Source organism: Calypte anna, chromosome 6 (genome assembly GCF_003957555.1).
Source record: "Calypte anna isolate BGI_N300 chromosome 6, bCalAnn1_v1.p, whole genome shotgun sequence".
Classification (NCBI taxonomy): Eukaryota; Metazoa; Chordata; class Aves; order Apodiformes; family Trochilidae; genus Calypte; species Calypte anna.
Genome location: NC_044252.1, coordinates 12,488,042 through 12,506,420, shown reverse-complemented (window position 1 = coordinate 12,506,420; position 18,379 = coordinate 12,488,042). Strand labels below are relative to the sequence as shown.

Sequence of the window (18,379 nt, the reverse complement as noted above, 5' to 3'; positions counted from 1 at the left end):
ACATAGGCTGTACCACCCCCATGCCCAGACAATCTGATTGCAAGGCCTTTAAATCCTGCAGCTTTCTAACGTGCATCTTTTTAGACCAAACAGGCCAATCTCAAGCATCCCATCTTGCCCTCCATCTCCCATCACACCTGAACAGACAGGCAGAGCCCTATTTCAGACACTGAAGTGTCACACTCATGCTGGCACTGTCTACCCCGTGCAGACCTTGACAAGCACCCATGCTCTCTCACAGCTCACAGCATCTCTCTCTCTTGTTTGGGCACAGAAAGCAGAGGACAATTTCTCCCAGGTTGCAAGTAAAACTCCCCATGCCTCGAAGGACTCAGACTGTGGATCCTGAGAGGTTTCTCTACTAGAAACAGCAACAGTTAAGAAACCAAAGGTGCCCTGAGAATTCATTAGATCCTGGAAGAAAAGGCATGCCAAGGCAGACTACATTATTTCCTATAATATATGAGGTAAAAGGAATGCCATGCTCCATAGTAAATACATGCAATTCTTATAAACAACGATTAAATACCACACAGCATTAAAACACCTCTGGGTCTGCAATAAATCCCTCCTCTGCACAGTTACTCATGTTCTAAGCAGCAACAGGGACCCTGTAGTCAGTGAAGAAAAACATTTTAAGAATCTAATTTTTATGGCAAAGGAACAAATAAAAAGCACAGAAAGGGGTTCAAAAGTTCAGAAACACTTTATTTTGCCTTCTGCTATTTTCTTAAGAAAACAAAACAAAACAAAGTCTGCTTGTTTTAAAACCCATTCAAAAGGCTTCTGAGAGAACCCCCAGAGGAGTAAGGAGCAGGTGACATTACAACAGTGGTATGTAAATGGTCTTTTCCCCAGGAAATATAAGATCTTTGTGTTCATATTGCAGTAATTACAGCTTAACAATTAAGAGGACTATGATTTTATTCACCAAGCCTATTCAAAAGCTTTCAGTAAGACATCTCAGTCATTGCTTGGATAACATTAGAGACATTTCTTCAGACAGTTACAGCTTGTGATTCACTTGGAACATTTTCCTATGAGTAAGAAGTAGTCTGGAAATGGAAATCCTACCAGGTCTCCCTTTGGAAAAGAACTGTCATATCTTAGCAAGTACCTCACCAATGATCCACAATAGGAAAAGCTGCACTGTTAGAAACACAAACTCACTCCCTATTTATTATGAGCTGGATTCAATAAACAAAATGACCTATGCCAGCATCTCCAAAATTCACAGTCACCCTGAGACCAAGTTTAACTTCCACTTCTCATTCATCCTCTATCCTGCACTGAGCCTCATCCTCAGATGCTGAAGAGCTCCAAACCCAGGTCCCCAGGCACAGCTCTCACCACCCCTACAGCACTGCTATCAGCAGGCACAAGATTTGCAAATCTTCAAGCAATTAAAATGCAATGTGTCCCCTGTGCCCAAAATCTTTCTCACCTTCTTCTGCCTCCTATTTGTGGTCATAACTGAACATCAGGGGTGTCGGAGACTATTCAAGCTGTAACATAAGATAGGTTACTGGAGAAGCACAACTTCAGTGTATGCAAAATGGGCTTTCGTACACAACTCCAACACAGGACATGGTGTGTATGAGCACCTGACTCTGTGATTCTGCAAATGTTAACCCTACTGACAGCCATCAGACTTCTGCAGGGACATAGCAACTGTAATGTATCCATCGCTGTGTCTCTGGCGAAGCCTCCCATGATCACACTGGCTTTGATGCAGCAGGCTGAGGTTCTCCTGCACTGCAGATCCCCCTGCACGAGATGCACCCAGACAAAATACACGCACCCTCAGATTTGGGTGTTTTCAGCTCTGTGCCTCTGCTGAACTACAGTAGGAAACACCAGGCATGGGGACCTGGGTGAAATCCACCCTGTTTGAATCTGACCCTGAATGCCCGGGCATAAAAACATACACACAAAACACAGGCACCACTGGGATTAGGTTGCAGCTCTCCCTACACAATAGCTCTTCCCAAAGCGCTAAGCCACCAGCCAACAGCACCTCTTCCAGAAAGAACCACTAAACACCAGTTAACACACATCAAAAAAGTTTAATATTTTCACAAGTATCACGTAACACTAGTATTGGAGCTACTAGTGTGCAAAGTAAAAAGACTCTCTACCTTTGCAAAACCAGCTAGGCATGCAATTTTTCAGGTAGACACACACTTAAAGCTGCAATGACTGTTTGTGACTCACATGTTACTTTACAACATTCACTCATAGTGCACCATAATTCATATTGAAATGTTATTGATAGGTAGGGCAATCCAAATCTTAGGGGAGTGGAAGAAGGACAAAGAGGAGTAGCCTGCAAATTTCCATCTACTTTCTGCAGGAAAAGGCAGTAGGGAAAACCATGCAGACATCTCAGATCCATTTTTGGTAGAAGAGTGGGAATTAAGGGCTTACTGTGTGGTCTCCCTCTTTGCAGAAAGTGGCAAGACTTGCACATGTTATTCAACATTTGCCTTCTTAACTGCTGCTCAATTTAGGTAATGCAACTGGCATGCAAATATAATAATGGCATTGACTCGATGGAGGACAGAATACACCAAGTGTATATGATCTTTCTTGCTGCTTTAGTCCTTGCATAAGCTGAGTCCGGTTTTGGCTTTGTGGTTTTGCTTAGTTTACACACCTCAGTCCTCAAACAAACAAATCCTCATATTAATTTCTGCTCACTAACTCTAGCCAGCTGTTTGTGTTTTGAGTGGCTGCTTAACAGTATTAAAGATTAAAGCTCTGTGTGGAAGCAAATACCCATTTAAGGCGAGAGACAGAAGTATAAATATCCGAGTGACACTGTCTCGCTGCAGGTTCAGTAGAAGGGCAGCTGCAGTGCCCCGAACTAGACTAAAAAGAAGAGATAGAAAATATTTTCAAGAAGAACTTTTAAACAGAAGGATACAGCACAGCCTGCCTAGGGACCATAAATCTACCAATTTCCCAGGTCTGGAGATTTGGATTACCCCAATCACCAACCACTTTTTTTTTTACTCTTTAGGGATTTCTTGCCGAAACGTGACAGATTTTGCCCCGTAACACAACACTATTCACAGAAGCAATGGAAAATACCAGTGGGACCAGATCTGTGGGACAAGGGCATTTACTTTTACCATGACAAAACAGGCATCAAGGAAGCAAGTAAGTCGCATCATCAGGTCCCACGATAGTTACGTGCGTGCACAGTGCTGACACACCACGTTTTCACAATCGCTTTATATGAAACAACAGCAGGTAGATATGCAGGAGAACTGTTGCTTCCCCTTCACTACAAGCATTAACACCCAGGTCTGGTGGTCAGTGTGCTGGCAGCGCGCTTAACAGGGATGCTGCAAAGAACACGTTTGGTACAATGCAACAGTAGCTCTCAACGCACATCACTTGGGGGCAATTTCGTCTCAGACAACAACTGATTTTTGACAGCTGCAGAAATTATAGACTGATTTTTCCATGACCTACAGATGGGAAGGTACCAACAAGGTGAATAAGAAACATGCAGATTGGGGTCCAGAAACAGAAGATATTATTAACAGCACACATTCTATCTTGTATCCTATTTTTTATGTCATTAGTTGTATTTTTTTTTCCCCCGATAAAGCAGTGAGTTCTGGGTTTTTACCAGTTCTGACTATGCAGTCGCTGCTTTATGAGAAAGTGCTCACAAGACAGAATCGGGGCCGGGATTGTGGAGTTCAGTTCTGCTCAGTTTCACGAAGCCTGCATCCCACTGCTGTGATGAGCGCTGCCCCCTTCCCACTGCCATCCTCTGACAGCAGGAAGGTCACGTCGCAGTTGGGTGCCAGGTCTTTGACTGTTTGGTGCATGATCCTCGAAAAGCTGTGAAGGAAACAACAGCAGTGGGTGAGGGAGGGCCCACAGCATCTTCAGAGCACAGCACTGCCACAGGCCTTTGCAGGGGAAAGAAATAACAGTAGAAACTAGGGTGGAATTAAATACTGGGACCAGTGGGAGGAAAAAGGAACTTGCCTCTTTGTCTGCATGGGGTTAACTCAGATTGCTGGTACCACAGCAAAGGGGAGGGAGGAGATCACTCATCTCCCTACACACACATCAGAGATGGGCACTTGTCCTCTCCTCCTCTTGCTGCCAGCTCTTTTAGACTCCTGCCCTCACTTGCCACTGCTTCACAGCTATCCAGGTCCTCAACACTGAACAGAAACATCCCTCAAAAAGAGGCACCAGACCTTTCCGCACTGCTCTGTCACTGCCTTTACATAGCCAAGAGATCCTCCCCTTGCTGTGCAGCTTCCAACTTGCTCACCTCCCCTTCACTTTGTCACTGCCCCAAGAATCCTTCCCAAGTCCTTCTTGCTTCTCTTGTTGCCTTTTAGAAAGCCCTGACCACTTCTGATTAAAACTTCAGGCCAGTTTGCTCTGTCAAGAGCAAAAGTGCTACGGATCGCAAGCAAAGCAACGCTGAGGAGGGAGGTAAATACTCACTGTGGATGTAGTTTGTACAGAGTCCCATCCACACCAACCGTTATCTCCAGGTGCTCTAATCCTCGGTTCTCCCTAATTTTATCTACAACTGCAGCCATTCCAGCACCACACAGCTGAGCTGCTCGCCTGGACACCGCTCCGCACACGGTCTTGACGATGATGCTGTCATCACAGGTGCTGTTCAGCCCCAGCTGCTGGAGGATGGCTCTGACCTGCAGCAGGGCTAACCTGTCACTGCAGAAGCAGAAGGACACAGCGTTAAATGAAAGGTTTCCCTCAGGAAAGGCACTGTCACAAACCCCACTGCACTGAACGCTGCACCCACACACTCACACGGGGCAGGCCACACAGGGCACAGGCAGCAAGGAGGCTCCGAGTCCAGCTCTGCATTTTCTCCCCTTCTTTTTTCTTACCAAAGACCATGTCAGGAAAATATTCTTAATGACCAACCTGTTGGGTTTTTTCCCTCAAAAGACTCAACTGGCTTTCAGATTACTTTAAAATACAGAGTGGGAGCAATAAAGACATGAAAATATCCAGTAAAGAAGTGCTCACTCAGCTAGTATCGATTCAGTTCAACAAAACAACATAGCTCCACACACACGAGGCACAGGAATATGACCTGATTTCCAAGCAAGCAAATAAAATCATACAGGAAGGGAATCCTTGACAGCCCTTCCCATAATTTAGCAGTAAGTGCTGCTAGAAATACAGATGTAAAGAGTCCTCTGCACATGCACAGCTCTTATTGAAAGCAAAATTATCTCTGGAGTACCAAGCGATGCTCTCCAGCTGCCCCTCCCCTCCAGCAGTGTCACCAGATAAGCATGACCACATTATTTCACTCTAAACAACCTCCTGCACAATGTTCTTACCTCTCAATCTGAGAAAGGAACTTTGTTTCAAAGATATGTCTGGTCTTCAGTGTCTCCGAAATCTGGCCTCTGAACAGGAACCCCCGTTTGGTGAAGTCAATCAAGATATTGCGGACAATTTCCCCCAGGTACATCCCACTGATCATTTTCTCATATCTGCAATGAAAGACAGCAGCACAGCTCAGAGGGATGCTGTTCACATTTGCAAAGGCAGCATTGGAGCTGTGTTATCAGCCAGGTGTCCTGCATGTGCACACTGAGGACATAAAATACACATCCCAACTTAAACAGAATAGCCGTTTACTAGAAAAAAATTGGCCAAGAAAAAGCATGAAGAATCAGTGGGAAACCCTGTGAACCCATCTATTTAATCTATTCCTCACTGTCATGTTCCCCCAGTTAGGCTGTTGTTAATGATGGCTGGTATTTCTCCCAGATGGAAGAAACAAAAACCTGGGACCAGAGAGCAGAATGGTGCCCAGATGAAAGCCAAAACTACAGACCCCTTGGAAAACTCATCTCCACAGCACCTGGGAATCCTATTGAAGCACCACTGAGACCTTCAGCAGAAAAAGCTCTGTGGGTCTATCTAGCAAAATCACAGGAGAACTACAAGGTACAGTTACTGTCAGTGCAGCATTTTTAAGGGAGTGCAGCAAAACCCTGTGAAAGATAAAAGCTGTGAAAAGGTGCGTCCAGCATGCTTGCAGATATTTAAAGATCACTAACGAGTAAACTAGCAAGCTGGAGGGCCAGGGCTGGTTTATGCTTTTCAGTGAATTTCAGGAAGGAGCCAGTTGTCCAAAAAGCACAGGGAGGCATCAAGCAGTCTGGAACCCCCTTTGACCCTGCCTTTGTACACAGGACCCAAGCAGGGCTACCCCTAGGCTAGGCAGAGGGAATATCATCCACCTCCAGACCTCCTCACAGCACACAACAAGAAGGGACCCACAAGCAATGCTCAACACCAACACAGGGCTGCCCTGTGCTGAGAAGGGCTTTGCACTCCTTTCCTCCAGCATCATTCTGGTTTGAATGGATTATTTGTGGGGTCCAGGAGCTGTGGCCTTACCATTGAAAACTGAACACTCTTCCATTTATTGAAAAGTGCATTCAGCGATGCCTCCTTTATTTCACCTCCTGAAGCTCTAAAGCAGGGTTTCTGCCCTGGATTGAGTGGATCCCAGCATGCCATCCTGCTGGAAGCAGGCCACATAGTCCATTTAATACTATGAGCACTCTTGGGCTTGCACCCAGCAAGTGTCCTTCATCCTGACTGCCTAACTCTCTCTAGAATAAATTATCCCCCTGGCAGTCCCCACTACTGCCTTTAGCTGCTTATTTCGTGCCAACTCTGCCACTGCATGAGGCTCACTCAGCATCTACATCTCTAGGCCTGTTTGAGCCCTAACCTTTCAAGAGCTTTCCAAAGGACCTGTCAACTTGTCTGCAACCCCCAGGTTTTCAGGCAGATTTACTCTGGTCACAAAATCTTTTTAAAAGCTCCTGGCATCAAAGCACTGCTGCAGAGAAATTATGAAAAATTGCAGTCCAGACATGCAGAAGCCTTGGCCACTTTCATCAGCACTGGCTACACCTCCTTGACAGCTCTTCCTTGGAGGAGGTAGGGAAGCACTTGCCCAAACAAAAGCTGGACCCCCAAAATGGGATCCAACATCCAGGTCCTTCGTGATATATTTCATCCAGAAAATTGCCTGAAATAAAAGGGAGATGCAATGGATAGAAAGCTCCTGACTGCTTTACAGCAAGGAGCTCCAAGTTCCAACTCTGATGGCTGGTTTAGGCTGAGGATTTCTACAGGCAGAGTCCTCTAACAAAGAGAGTTCAGCTAAAGGAGATTAAACTGACACCAAGAGCAAAAGAATGACAACCTGTCTTAGTCTCCTCAGTACAACACAGGATAAGAAAAAGGGTCTCTTTAAGACTCTTATTCAAGATTCTTAAAAGTTGTCACCCAAACCCCTCCTGCAGTCCCATGGCAGCAAATAAGCTGCAAAAAAGCAGTGACCCAGAGAAGCACAGAAGAGGGAGATCCCAGGATAGCAGGGCTGAAATAATTTTAGACCCTTAACCTCTCCATTCTGTGACTGGGAGAAATCTAGTTCTGTCTTAGAAGCACCTATGGCAGCCTGACATACTTAGCACACCACTTATCCTGCAGTACCTTTGCTTTCCTGCATTTAGTGAATAGTCATCAACAGCTTTGTCATATATTGTCCTGATATCATCCAGGCATCCATTATCTCCAAATGCTCCCCACTCTGTGTTCACGCACATCCGTCCTTGCTCACCCTCCACCATCTCTATGTTTCTCATCTCTTCCATGTAACAGGCATTGCTGCCAGTTCCTGGAATAAGAAAATACTGAAATTATTCTTTGTCTGGAACAAAACAACACTAGAACAAGCACTACAGCCCTGACAAAACTTTCTGAGGGATCTTGAATGTACCTTTTCTGAATGATGCAGACAAATCATCATTTGAAATGTCACAAAAATACCCCAACTCATCAGTAATACTGACTTGAGGGAGAATATTACTGCTGGGGTGCACTGCTCAGGGCGGCTCAGAAAAGAAGATGCTCACCCAGGCCAGCTGGGCTGAGGGTCCCCTTCTGCAGGGAGAAGCAGCAGTGCAGCACTTTTAGCACACCAACCCTCACGTGCTTCTGAACTCAAAACCACAGCAAGCAAACAGCTGGATTTTGAAGTTACAAAGCCCCTTCTACAAAACCCACGGACCCCAAAAAATTGGTGGAAAATTTGCCAAACTGAAACCCTCAGCAAGTTCTGAGGCATCAGTCAAAGAAAACCCTAGGGGCTTTACCAGCTAATTGCGGGGTATTTTTTAGTTCTTGGGTTTTTGTGTTCTGTTTTGTTTGGGGGCTTTTGTTTGGTTTGTTGTTGGGTTGGCGTTTTTTTCTGATTCAAATTGCTTAAGTGGTTTATCCAGCAGGAAGGTTACTTGCATGTTAAAATGATGCCATCTGCTCAAACAGGATCCTAAGGAGCACTGCAATTATGAAGTGCTCCATGTATGCAGACGTCTTAGTGAGTAGAGATTTACTAGCAAAGAGAGGCAGCTTTTGCTGCTACCTGGGACAAAAGTTTTCTTGAAGCTGCCTACTAAACACTCATTTAACCCTGCATCACAGATTCTGCACCAATTATATCAGCAAGTCTGTTTTCCTTTTTGATTTCTTTAGGCTATTATATCAATAAAGTCTGAGCAAAAACAGACCTTCCCACAGCACTCCCCTGCTGCAGGAAGAGCTGAGCCACAGCACAAGGCTTGCTGGGGAAAGTCTGGGCTTGCAGACCAAGCCCCATGTTTACAGGACCAAACCAGATCAAACCCAGCTGGGGACCACCAGCACTGGCCAACCTTCTGACATCAGGTCTTGTCATCCAGAACAAGCTAAGTAAGGGCTGCCTGAACATATGGATACTTATTAAAAACACAGGCTGTTAAGTCTGAGAGGCTTTTAGATAATCTTCTGTTGCCAACAGATGAAAAGCTGAGACTTGGTCTCATCAGTGTCAGTTTCTGAAGTATTCATCAACAAAGATTCAAAGCATGAGCTCTGCTGGGCAGGAGAGGCAGCTCTGGGCAGACAGGGCACAGCATGACATGAACTCACTCTTGCAAGAATATTTTTCCCTGCCAAGGAACAGCAGGAAAATTCACCCATCTCCCTGGACTGAGGAGAACAAGGAAAGCACCAGCTCATGCAGGCTCCTCCTCAGCAAGAGCCATCAGTCCAGCCAAGGGAATTCAGGCAGGGCAGAAGAAGCTGTCAGAGTCCTGGGAGTTTCACTCTCATTATCGCAGCTGTACCCAGGTCACCTTTGCCCCCTGCTCTCCCCACAAACACTGGCTGGGGAGCTTATCTGGCAGGGCAATAACAGTCCTCAGAGGATGCTCTCAGCATCTCAAGGACACACTGTCCTTCCTGCAGGGAAACTCTGTCCCTGACAACACAGCACCAATAGAGCTGTGCAGACACAGCTTCCTACCCACACAGCACTGTGCTGACTCACCCTGGACATTTTCCAACTGTCTGGAGGAGAACTCAGAGGTGGTTTATTTTCCTGCGAGCCCCTTTGCAACTGAAAGCTTGCAGGTGCCTCTTCCCCTTCTTTCCCACTGAAAACTCACTTCTCAGGAGAGCTTTGGGAATTCACACTGCTTGTGCCACAGACACCCCAAGCATGGCATTTCCAAAGGCATTATTTCAGCTGTGTCACTGCTGGGCAGAGAGCTGTCAGGCACAGCCATCTGTCTGTTAGAGCTTTACATCATACACCATTCAGGAACTGTGGCTGTGCTTTACAAGTTTATTCTGAGAGACCACATGCTCAGGGAAAGGTGCTGGCTACCTAAACACCCTGGCAGGGAAACTCTTATGGGCTAAACCAACAGATACTCCAGGAGCTGGTGAGGCTACCTGAGCCCATGTTTGCTTGCCTTCCCAGTTCAAACAGGCAGGATTTGTTCAGCATTACAACCTGTGCTTATCTCAACTGATTATGCAACAGATCTGAGCTGGTTGTTGAATTTTGTTCTTAATTCCTTCACACAGCTTGCTTCTGAAGGGATATCTGTTAATACAAAAACTTTTCACACATGGACACCCTAGCTATATTTTCAATTAATCACAGGGATGTCGCCATGAGAATACACACCAGTGTGTGCTGTTTAATAAAAAAGTGCCAAATAAACAGCAGCCCTTAGTACATACCCACAATGAGTCCAATTTCACAGTTTGGGTCTTCATAAGCACAAGTCATCATCGTGCCCACTGTATCATTCACTACAGCCACCACATCCAAGTCAAACTCCTTTGAAACAGAGAAATAAAAGTGAGAACTCTGGGTCTGGGGAAGCCTCTCACACCACAGAGAACATGAAAGGAGTAAGTACACCATTAGGGACTCTGTCAAACCACATTGGAAACAAACAACTGAAAAGTACCAGCCTGATTTTACACATGCAAAAATAGGAACTAATCTAGCTAGGTAGATAAGGCTCCTCACATGCTCTACCTAAAATACTCTGTACAATATTTTCAGAAGAAAGTATATTCCTGGATGTTCTCTTTGCCTTAGACATATTTAAGCACAGATCTTGTGTAAAGGTATATGGTAGAGGGCTATCACCATTCTGTATTACAGTAGTGTGTGGTAGCAAATCCAAGTAGCAAAGGGTTTTAACATCTTTTCACTCACTTATAAAACAGTTAAAATCAATGCTCTCCTCAAGCTATTTCTTCCCTTCCTAGGAAACTGCTAACCCTTTTTGAAGAAGAAGGATTGGAAGAGGGCAAAACTGTCATTTAGAGTGCATTCAGGTAGATTCCTGCAATCACTACATTGAAAATTCCTGCTTTCCCCATGCTCTGATGCAGTGCAAATTGTCAGAGGGTTTGAAAGAAGCCTTGAAGGTTCTGCCAAGTTTAGCAAGCTAGAAGTCTCTGGGGAAAAAAACAAAGCAAGCAAATGATACAAGATCCCCAGTGTGGCTTATTTCCAATAACAATTTCTGTTTGGTGCCTGAGCTCTTCCATTTCCACTGCACACCCTCAAGACCATCCTACATGGTGGTCAGGCTACATGCCAGCAGCAGAACCAGCAGAGGAACGTGGCATCAGGGGCTGCTGTATCTGTACCTGTTGTAGGGCAAACACCTTCTGTGCAGGACAGGAGGCAGAGCCCATTTCCTCAAGACATAAACACTGCAAGAGGGAACCAGCCTGACTCACGAGGTCTGTCAAGTGTCGCAAGCCCACCAAGTATGCAGGTGAGAGAGAAATAAGAAGAGAAAAAGAAAACAAAACAAAAAAATAATCACCTCTCTTCTTTTAATTCCTTCTCTAAGCAAATACACCACATCTTCTCCCTCACAGTCTGTAGCTTTGAAGCCTTTTGTCCAGTTGAGAAGGATACCCTAAAAAGGAAGAAAATAGGTTACTAAGGTTCCTGATGCACTACAGATTTCCCCCAAAACCCTACAATCTTCTAATACTGAGCATTTCTATCTGATAACTACCCTGCATTTGCTCACCTCCCCAGCCCATAAAAGCACAAGATCACAGTGCTTCACCCAGGTGACCACAGGTTATTGCATCTCCAACCCCACAGTCCCAGCAAATGGCCAGGAATATTTATTTATAACTAGTTGGTACATGGGCTTACAGAACCCCCCTGCTCAAGGAGGTTCTTCACTATTCACCAAGATGGGTGCTAGGTTTTTCTAACAATCTGTCTTCTCAGTCACACTCACACTCTACAAGTCTCTATGGCTTGACTAAGCATCCAATCATCAGCAAGATTACATCATTTTAAAGCTGGACATTTGAATGCTGACCCTAAAATCACTGCCTATTTCCTCCTTCCTAATATATGAATATTCATCTTACTTTCACTAAGACTCATATTTTTATTCTGTACACTTGACAATTCAAACCCTTTAGTGAGAGATCACATAGAAGAGTGTCTATGAAAAGGAATAGCTCCTTAGTTATGTGTAACTTGCATCTAAGAGAATGCGAAGAGAAAAAGGTATACTTGAAAGGGACACGCTGCAGGCTACACTGTCACCTGCAGGGTGACAGAGCAGAGCAGGCCCTGGTCCATTGCTCCATCAAGGGAGACCAGATCAGCTAGAGAGGAGGAGATGGCAGCAGGAATGGGCTTTCGCTTACTATCCACAAAACCAGGCCACAAGAAACAGTGTCACAATTCAGCATGTTTGTACAATTAGAAAAAAAATGATACCTTAAAAAAGGGATATCATCACCGTGGAAAATTTAAATGTCACAGTCATGGGCTGAATGGTATTTGCATTACTGTCCTTAAAGGAACTATTTTTTTTGGAGCAGATGTACTGATCAAGGTCAGAACTTGAACCCTCCCCTTTTACAACCTCCCTCTAAGTGTCTTGTAGATGACACAAAGGCAGAGATATCAGGCATATGGACAACAGCAGATTCTGAAGATACTACAGAACTTACAGCATCCAGACTGGTCTGCTTGCAAGGGAAGGAAAACGTGAAGCCAAGAGGAAGACGTGCACCTTTTATTCCCATATAATCCAGGAAGTCAGAAATGCAGGTAACGATGTGATCAAACAGCTTTTAAGAGAAAAGTAATGTATTTGAAACTGTACATGTTACACACTATTAGGAAGGTATTTCAAAAGCAGCAGTGCTACAAAAGAGAAACACAAATGCTCACCTCTTCTCCTGTTCCCTGCATCACCTCTATCGGAATGGCATAGATCTTGTTGTGCATCTCAACTGTTCTCCTTTTACCGCTACGGATTTTCACCAGCAACACTCTAAAGTTTGTTCCTCCAAGATCAAGTGCCAGGAAGTCTCCATTCTCTGTAAAAGAATTTGCATGTGTACTTAAAAAAACATAAGCAAAAGGTTAGAAAGTGCTTCTCCCAGAAAGCACTTTGATTTAAAATCTCTTAGAAACTTTCAGTTGGGAAGATTTTCATCAAAGGAGGATATTATTATTACATCTGCTTAATTGTTCTGGGTTGGTTTTGGTTTGTTTGGGGGCTTTTTTGGTAGTTTTTGGCTTTGTTTTACACCAACAACAGAAAGAGGACCTACACAGTTGTTCCCAGAGAGGGAGCAGAAATTTGGCCAGCCACCCTGAAATCCAAAGCATGACCCAGGTGGTGAGGACAGTATTCATATGGGTTTGGGTTATGAGCTGTGGTTTCTCCTGTAGACCCAGGCCCTGGCTTGCACCCTGGGGCGAGGACCATGAGGACAGGCTGCCAGCAACCAGCAGAAGAGCAGGGCTGGGATTTCCTCCTTTGCACAGCTCAGGCTTCTCCTCTTTCATTGCACCAGATCCGCTCACCCTCCACCAAACCCACACGCCATCCTCGAGAGCCCATTTCGGGCACCCTGCAGCTGAGCCCGTCAGTGCCCTCACTCCAGCAGGGCCATCCAGCCTCTACCTGTCCCATCCGGCGTGCTACGGACAAAAGTGGGCAACATTTTCACTTTGGCAGTCTCGTGAGTCTTCTTCTTCAGCCCTGCTTCCATCTCCGCCCTCATCCTCTTCTTCACCTGCAGGAGCTGCTCATGGGTCAGCTTGAACTCGGCCAGCGTCTCGTCGATCAGCCGGTGCTGCTCCAGCAGCCTGTAGGCCACGGCCGTCACCATGGCTGCTCCCTTCCCGCTGCCGCTCTCCGACAGCAGGAACCGCACCTCCGAGTCTGGCACCAAGCGCCGGGTGGTTTTGTGCAAGCGCCGGGCGTACCTGCAGGGAGGGAAGGCTGCAAGCCCACTGTCTGCCTCACCTCCCTACACCCACCCCGATTTCCACACCGTCGGCACGGACCAGCTGCAAGGGGAGTGAGGAGCCTCATCACACCCACACCAGCTACAGCCTCACAGGTAGGAAAACTGCCAGGGAAGAGCAGTTCTTCCCTACCACCTCTTTTCTCCTGAATTCCTAAGAGTAGCCAACAAAAAGCAGTGGGAAGCACCTGCGCCTCATTCCCTGAAACTGAACCTAGATGGGAGAAACCCCCTGGGTCCAGTGTTACTCCAGTCTCCTCTCTTGCAGTCATGAAGCTATCCTGGGCTCACTGGTTTGGATGGTATGGGAAAACAGTCCAGAAACAGAAATTGCCCAGGTATGTTCTCTTACCACACCCTGGACCTGTCTGGAAAGGCCAATCAAAACATCCTTCTTGGAAAACTTGTTCTTTACCAAAACTTGGTGTTTCTCTTTAAATAAGTATTTCAACAAAATGATGAGAAACCAAAAAAAGAAACATTAAACATACTTCCCCTTTCAAAACTTTCCTCATAAATGACACTCGGGTCATTCCAGAGAGCTCCCATGCCAAGGTATGTCGTATACACTGTGCTTGTGCTTCTCCCAGCTAAGTCTTCCAGCCAGAGACTGTACTAGCACACCTGCATGATGAATATTTCTTCCATTTCTTTGTTCTGAACTTGGAACAAAGTAGTACTTGGGCACAAAGTAGTATTTTGTACAACTGGCATTCCAAGAGCTCTGCTGAGATCCCTTAAGGCATGTACTCAAACCACCATAGTTTTGACTGATTTGGTGGTAGCAAATTACTCAGGGTTTTGGTTCTTTTTCCGTGTGCTTTTAAAATCTCATCCTACTTCTTCAGTTAAACACCTTTCTCCTTCCCACTGAGCTCCCCACCTCAGACCAACCCCTCATGGCCAGATTTTGGGTGCCTCATCTCACACCCAAGCCTCCTGCCTGGGTGACACCTTGGGGTTAACATGCTCAACTCCTGCAAACCAGAGGGCTGGGGGGCAGGTGAAAAGTGTTGAGGGGAGAAGCAGAGAGACTCACTGTGGATGCATTTTGTAGAGGGAGCCATCGACCCCCACGGTGGTCCGGAGGCGGCCTACCCCTTTGTTATCCCGCAGCTGGTTGAGGATGGCACCCAGTGTTGAGGCCACCAGGTTGGCCGAGCGGAAGGACACGATGGTACAGACGTGCTGGACGGCGATGCAGTCCTCGTGGGATGGCTCCACCCCCAGGCGGGTTAAGATTTCTTTGGCTTTGTTCAAACCTTCTTTGCTCCTACAAAGAGAGAGAAGTAAGGGGTACTCCTCAGCTGAGGAGTTATAAAATGCAGGACTGAGGCACATCCAACTATGGGTGTCCCTGCCTGGGACTTGAGAAATGGGTTAAAGAAAACTTCTTAGGGATCTGGACTGGGAAGCTCCATAAGTCTTGGAATAAAATGCCCTAAATATGTATTCACAGACAGAAACAGCTTTCCATCAAAACCTGGTGCACCCACACCTCATACAATTCCACCACCTATGGGCAGAATTACTCCCATATGCACCTAAGAGCCAGCCCTCATTCAGGTTCCTTTCCCACCAGGCAAGAGGTAGATTAAGTCACTGGAAACCTGTCAAACATTAATCTTCTCCAGCAGACCACATTTTCATGGTGCCAGATGGCCAGACCAAGTCTGGTTTTGAGCAAGCTTCATGTACTATGAAAGGAGGAAGGATGGGATGTGGGACAACCCCATCCTGCAGAGCCAAGGCATCCTCCAGGAGCACAGCACACAGCTCAGGCTGCAGCTGCTCCAACAGTTCAGGACCTAAAGCTGAGCAATAACCCCAAGAGAGATACTTCAGAACACTCCCCAAGAAAGTTAGCAATTTCCAATCACTTTTACAGATCAGGAGGAATTAAATGCTTTTTTCATTACACTGATGCTTTAGATTTCAAACAGCTTCTCCTCTCTGGAGGAGAAAGCACCAGCCCCAGAGTTGAGCACAGCACGCTTGCTTGCTCATGTCTTAATTTATTAAGCCCAGTGTGAAAAGCAAAATGCTGAGCAAAGGTTGCCTAAGTGATTTCATCCTAACAGCTCTCTTTTCATACTTTTACAGCCACACTGAATCTCTGCCTCTTCCACTGTGTTTTCCCACATTAACACCCACCCTGAGAGAAAAGTTTCTAGCAGAACTTATCCAAGTCCCCATTGGTCATTTCCCAGACAAAACCACAAAGAGTGTATCTTGTCATTACTAACTGCACTCCATGCATCTTTTTAAGGACTCTTGCATCATGGTAGCATCAGCTGAAATCTGAAGCTGTGTGGGTGTATGCCCCCTACTTGATAACCAAAGTGCTATTTAGGGAGCGAGATGGAGTTTCAAGAGCAAATTTCTCAATAACTGCATTTTTACCATTGTTCAACATGACAGTGGTACACTACATGTGCCTCTGTGGCTAGGACAATTTTAATGGAGAGCTGTTCAGACAAGACAGTCTGCAGAAGTAAAACAGGGCAGAGGCAACAGGCATTGTAGAAGTTACTGGCTGTTCCTTTAGCGTTGCATTTGCAATCAAGAGTACCTCTGTACATGTACACCACAACCAGCAGCACTTCAAAAAGAAAAGCCAGCCCAGTGACTACAGTACCAACTATTCCAGTGATGCGAATTTAAAAAATGCAGGGGAGAGAAGAGCCAGTAAGCTCTGACCAAAGAGGTGATGACACCATAAGAAACCAACTGGCACATAGCTCAGAGGCTGTCGTGCAGCAGCCGGCACTGCCTATGAGACTGAATGCTCTGCCTTGTCACACTTGTTTTCTTTCCGCCCAGCAGTCCCGTGGATACAGCAAGGAGCAACCCAAGTATTTGCTAGGAGGCACTAAGCCAATTCACTCCCATGTCCAGCTGCAGGGTAGCTGCTTCAGAGTTTCTGCGAGGAGGGTGAGAGGTAGCTCAGTGCATATACTCTGTAGCTGCATGGACCCGTAGGTTTTCATAGTTCCTCCCAGCAAAGAACAAGAAAGAAACACCAGGCAGGAGGGCATAGGCTGTCTGCTTGAGGTCCCTAAATGCTGGCTTTGCACCTGCACTGCAGGATGGCAGCCACACCCAGTGCAAAAATGAGATGCTGGAAAATTAACATTCAGATTCCCCATGATTCCCTGAAAATGAAACTGGAGAGGTACTCACTTTTCTATGGCAGAAACGTGTTTTGTCTCAAACTTCCCTTTAGTGAGAAGCTCAGGGGTGATTCTCCCCTCAAAAAGAAGTCCCTCTTTGGCCATCTTCACCAGGATGAGCCTCACCAGCTCCCCCATGTACAGCCCACTGACCATCTTCTCAAACCTGCAGAAGAGGACAGCATCAGTCACCCACTGCTCCACAGACAGTGCTGGGAGGCAGAGCCCAGCTGTGCCACTATACGACCCAGCCAAGCCTGCAGTTTGCCTCACCATGGGCAAAGCTGAGCTTCTTGAGTTGCTGAATTCACATCATGAGTGGAAAAGGGAGCATAGAGTAGAAAACAAAAGCAGCAAAGCTCACAAATAACTGTCTCACTCACAGCTGCTTCCCAGGATTAAGAGAACCACGGTCTATTTCCCGATCAAATTCTGTCCTGATGTCTTCTAGTGAGCCATCATCTCCAAAAGCCCCCCACTCCGTGTTAATGCACATCCTGCCCTCGTCACCTTCCACCAGGTCAATGTGTCGCATCTCTTCCATATAGCAGGCGTTGGTGCCAGTGCCTTTAGGGAAAGAACATCAGAAGGTGCTTAACCAAGCAGGTCAGGCGAAGGGAGAGAAGCCACATGTGTGCTGCAGCAGCAATGTGCATTACCAATGATCAAGCCAACTTCACAACGCTGGTCGTCAAAACCACAGGTCATCATGGTCCCAACGGTGTCATTCACAACAGCCATGATGTCTGCATCGTAGTCCTTGTGGAGGAACAAAATGTTACTTGGACCATATGGCTTCTCTGGAAAACATCCCTTGCATTTTACACCACTTTGCTTATATCAACTAATTTCATAAGGAACAGCAGACAAGTAATTTGTCTGAATATCACAGCTCATCTTTTTAAATATCACCTGCTCCATCTGCCAGTTCCCCATCCCATGTTCCCAAGAAGACAATGAGAGCAGGCTAATGCACTATGCTAACAATAAAAAAGCAGTTGAGTAACTCCAGAAAGCAAAGACCTGCTCTCACACTTGGGCACGAAAAAGAAGGGCTGCACATGAGGCAGGGTGGAACTCAGCGGTTAAACATCATGTCATGGAGTACTTTGATGAAGCTGGTTGAGGATTCAACCTAGAAGATATTCCCAAGTTAGTTATTTCTCATAGAATTTGTGTAAAACATTTGGGGGGTTTAATTCAAGAGAAGATTTTAATACAAACATACAAGCAAATAATGCAATTTAAAAGGTGAAATGTACTCATTCTTTTCCAGCTTCCTTATTCTACCTGACACCAAGTCCAAAGATAGTAACTATAGTAACGTTCTTTGGTGACAGTAAAATACAAATTTTCTTAAGAGTCCACAACTGCCAGAACAGAGCAAATACAAACAAATTCCAGTGAATTTGGATGCTGAGTAATCAACAAATCACCTGGCTGCAAGCATTATGCAAACCCAAATTCATTCCACCTCACACTCAGTGTCTTTTTATTTGCTTAAC

General features: G+C 45.8%; 1 protein-coding gene across 1 annotated transcript in view; it reads right to left on the bottom strand.

Annotated features, from left to right (window-relative positions):
- Positions 1 to 687: 687 nt before the first annotated feature.
- LOC103531961 (hexokinase-1) overlaps positions 688 to 18,379 on the bottom strand; it is a 38,697-nt gene continuing 21,005 nt past the window's right edge. Inside the window, exons 6-18 of the mRNA XM_030452833.1 lie at positions 17,534 to 17,633; positions 17,258 to 17,441; positions 16,885 to 17,040; positions 14,741 to 14,974; positions 13,356 to 13,660; positions 12,614 to 12,762; positions 12,391 to 12,510; positions 11,229 to 11,324; positions 10,120 to 10,219; positions 7,543 to 7,726; positions 5,358 to 5,513; positions 4,483 to 4,716; positions 688 to 3,858 (exon numbers count right to left, since the gene is read on the bottom strand). Coding sequence (XP_030308693.1) covers positions 3,714 to 3,858; positions 4,483 to 4,716; positions 5,358 to 5,513; positions 7,543 to 7,726; positions 10,120 to 10,219; positions 11,229 to 11,324; positions 12,391 to 12,510; positions 12,614 to 12,762; positions 13,356 to 13,660; positions 14,741 to 14,974; positions 16,885 to 17,040; positions 17,258 to 17,441; positions 17,534 to 17,633 — 2,163 coding nt within the window. The 3' untranslated portion in view covers positions 688 to 3,713. The remainder of the gene's footprint in view (positions 3,859 to 4,482; positions 4,717 to 5,357; positions 5,514 to 7,542; positions 7,727 to 10,119; positions 10,220 to 11,228; positions 11,325 to 12,390; positions 12,511 to 12,613; positions 12,763 to 13,355; positions 13,661 to 14,740; positions 14,975 to 16,884; positions 17,041 to 17,257; positions 17,442 to 17,533; positions 17,634 to 18,379) is intronic.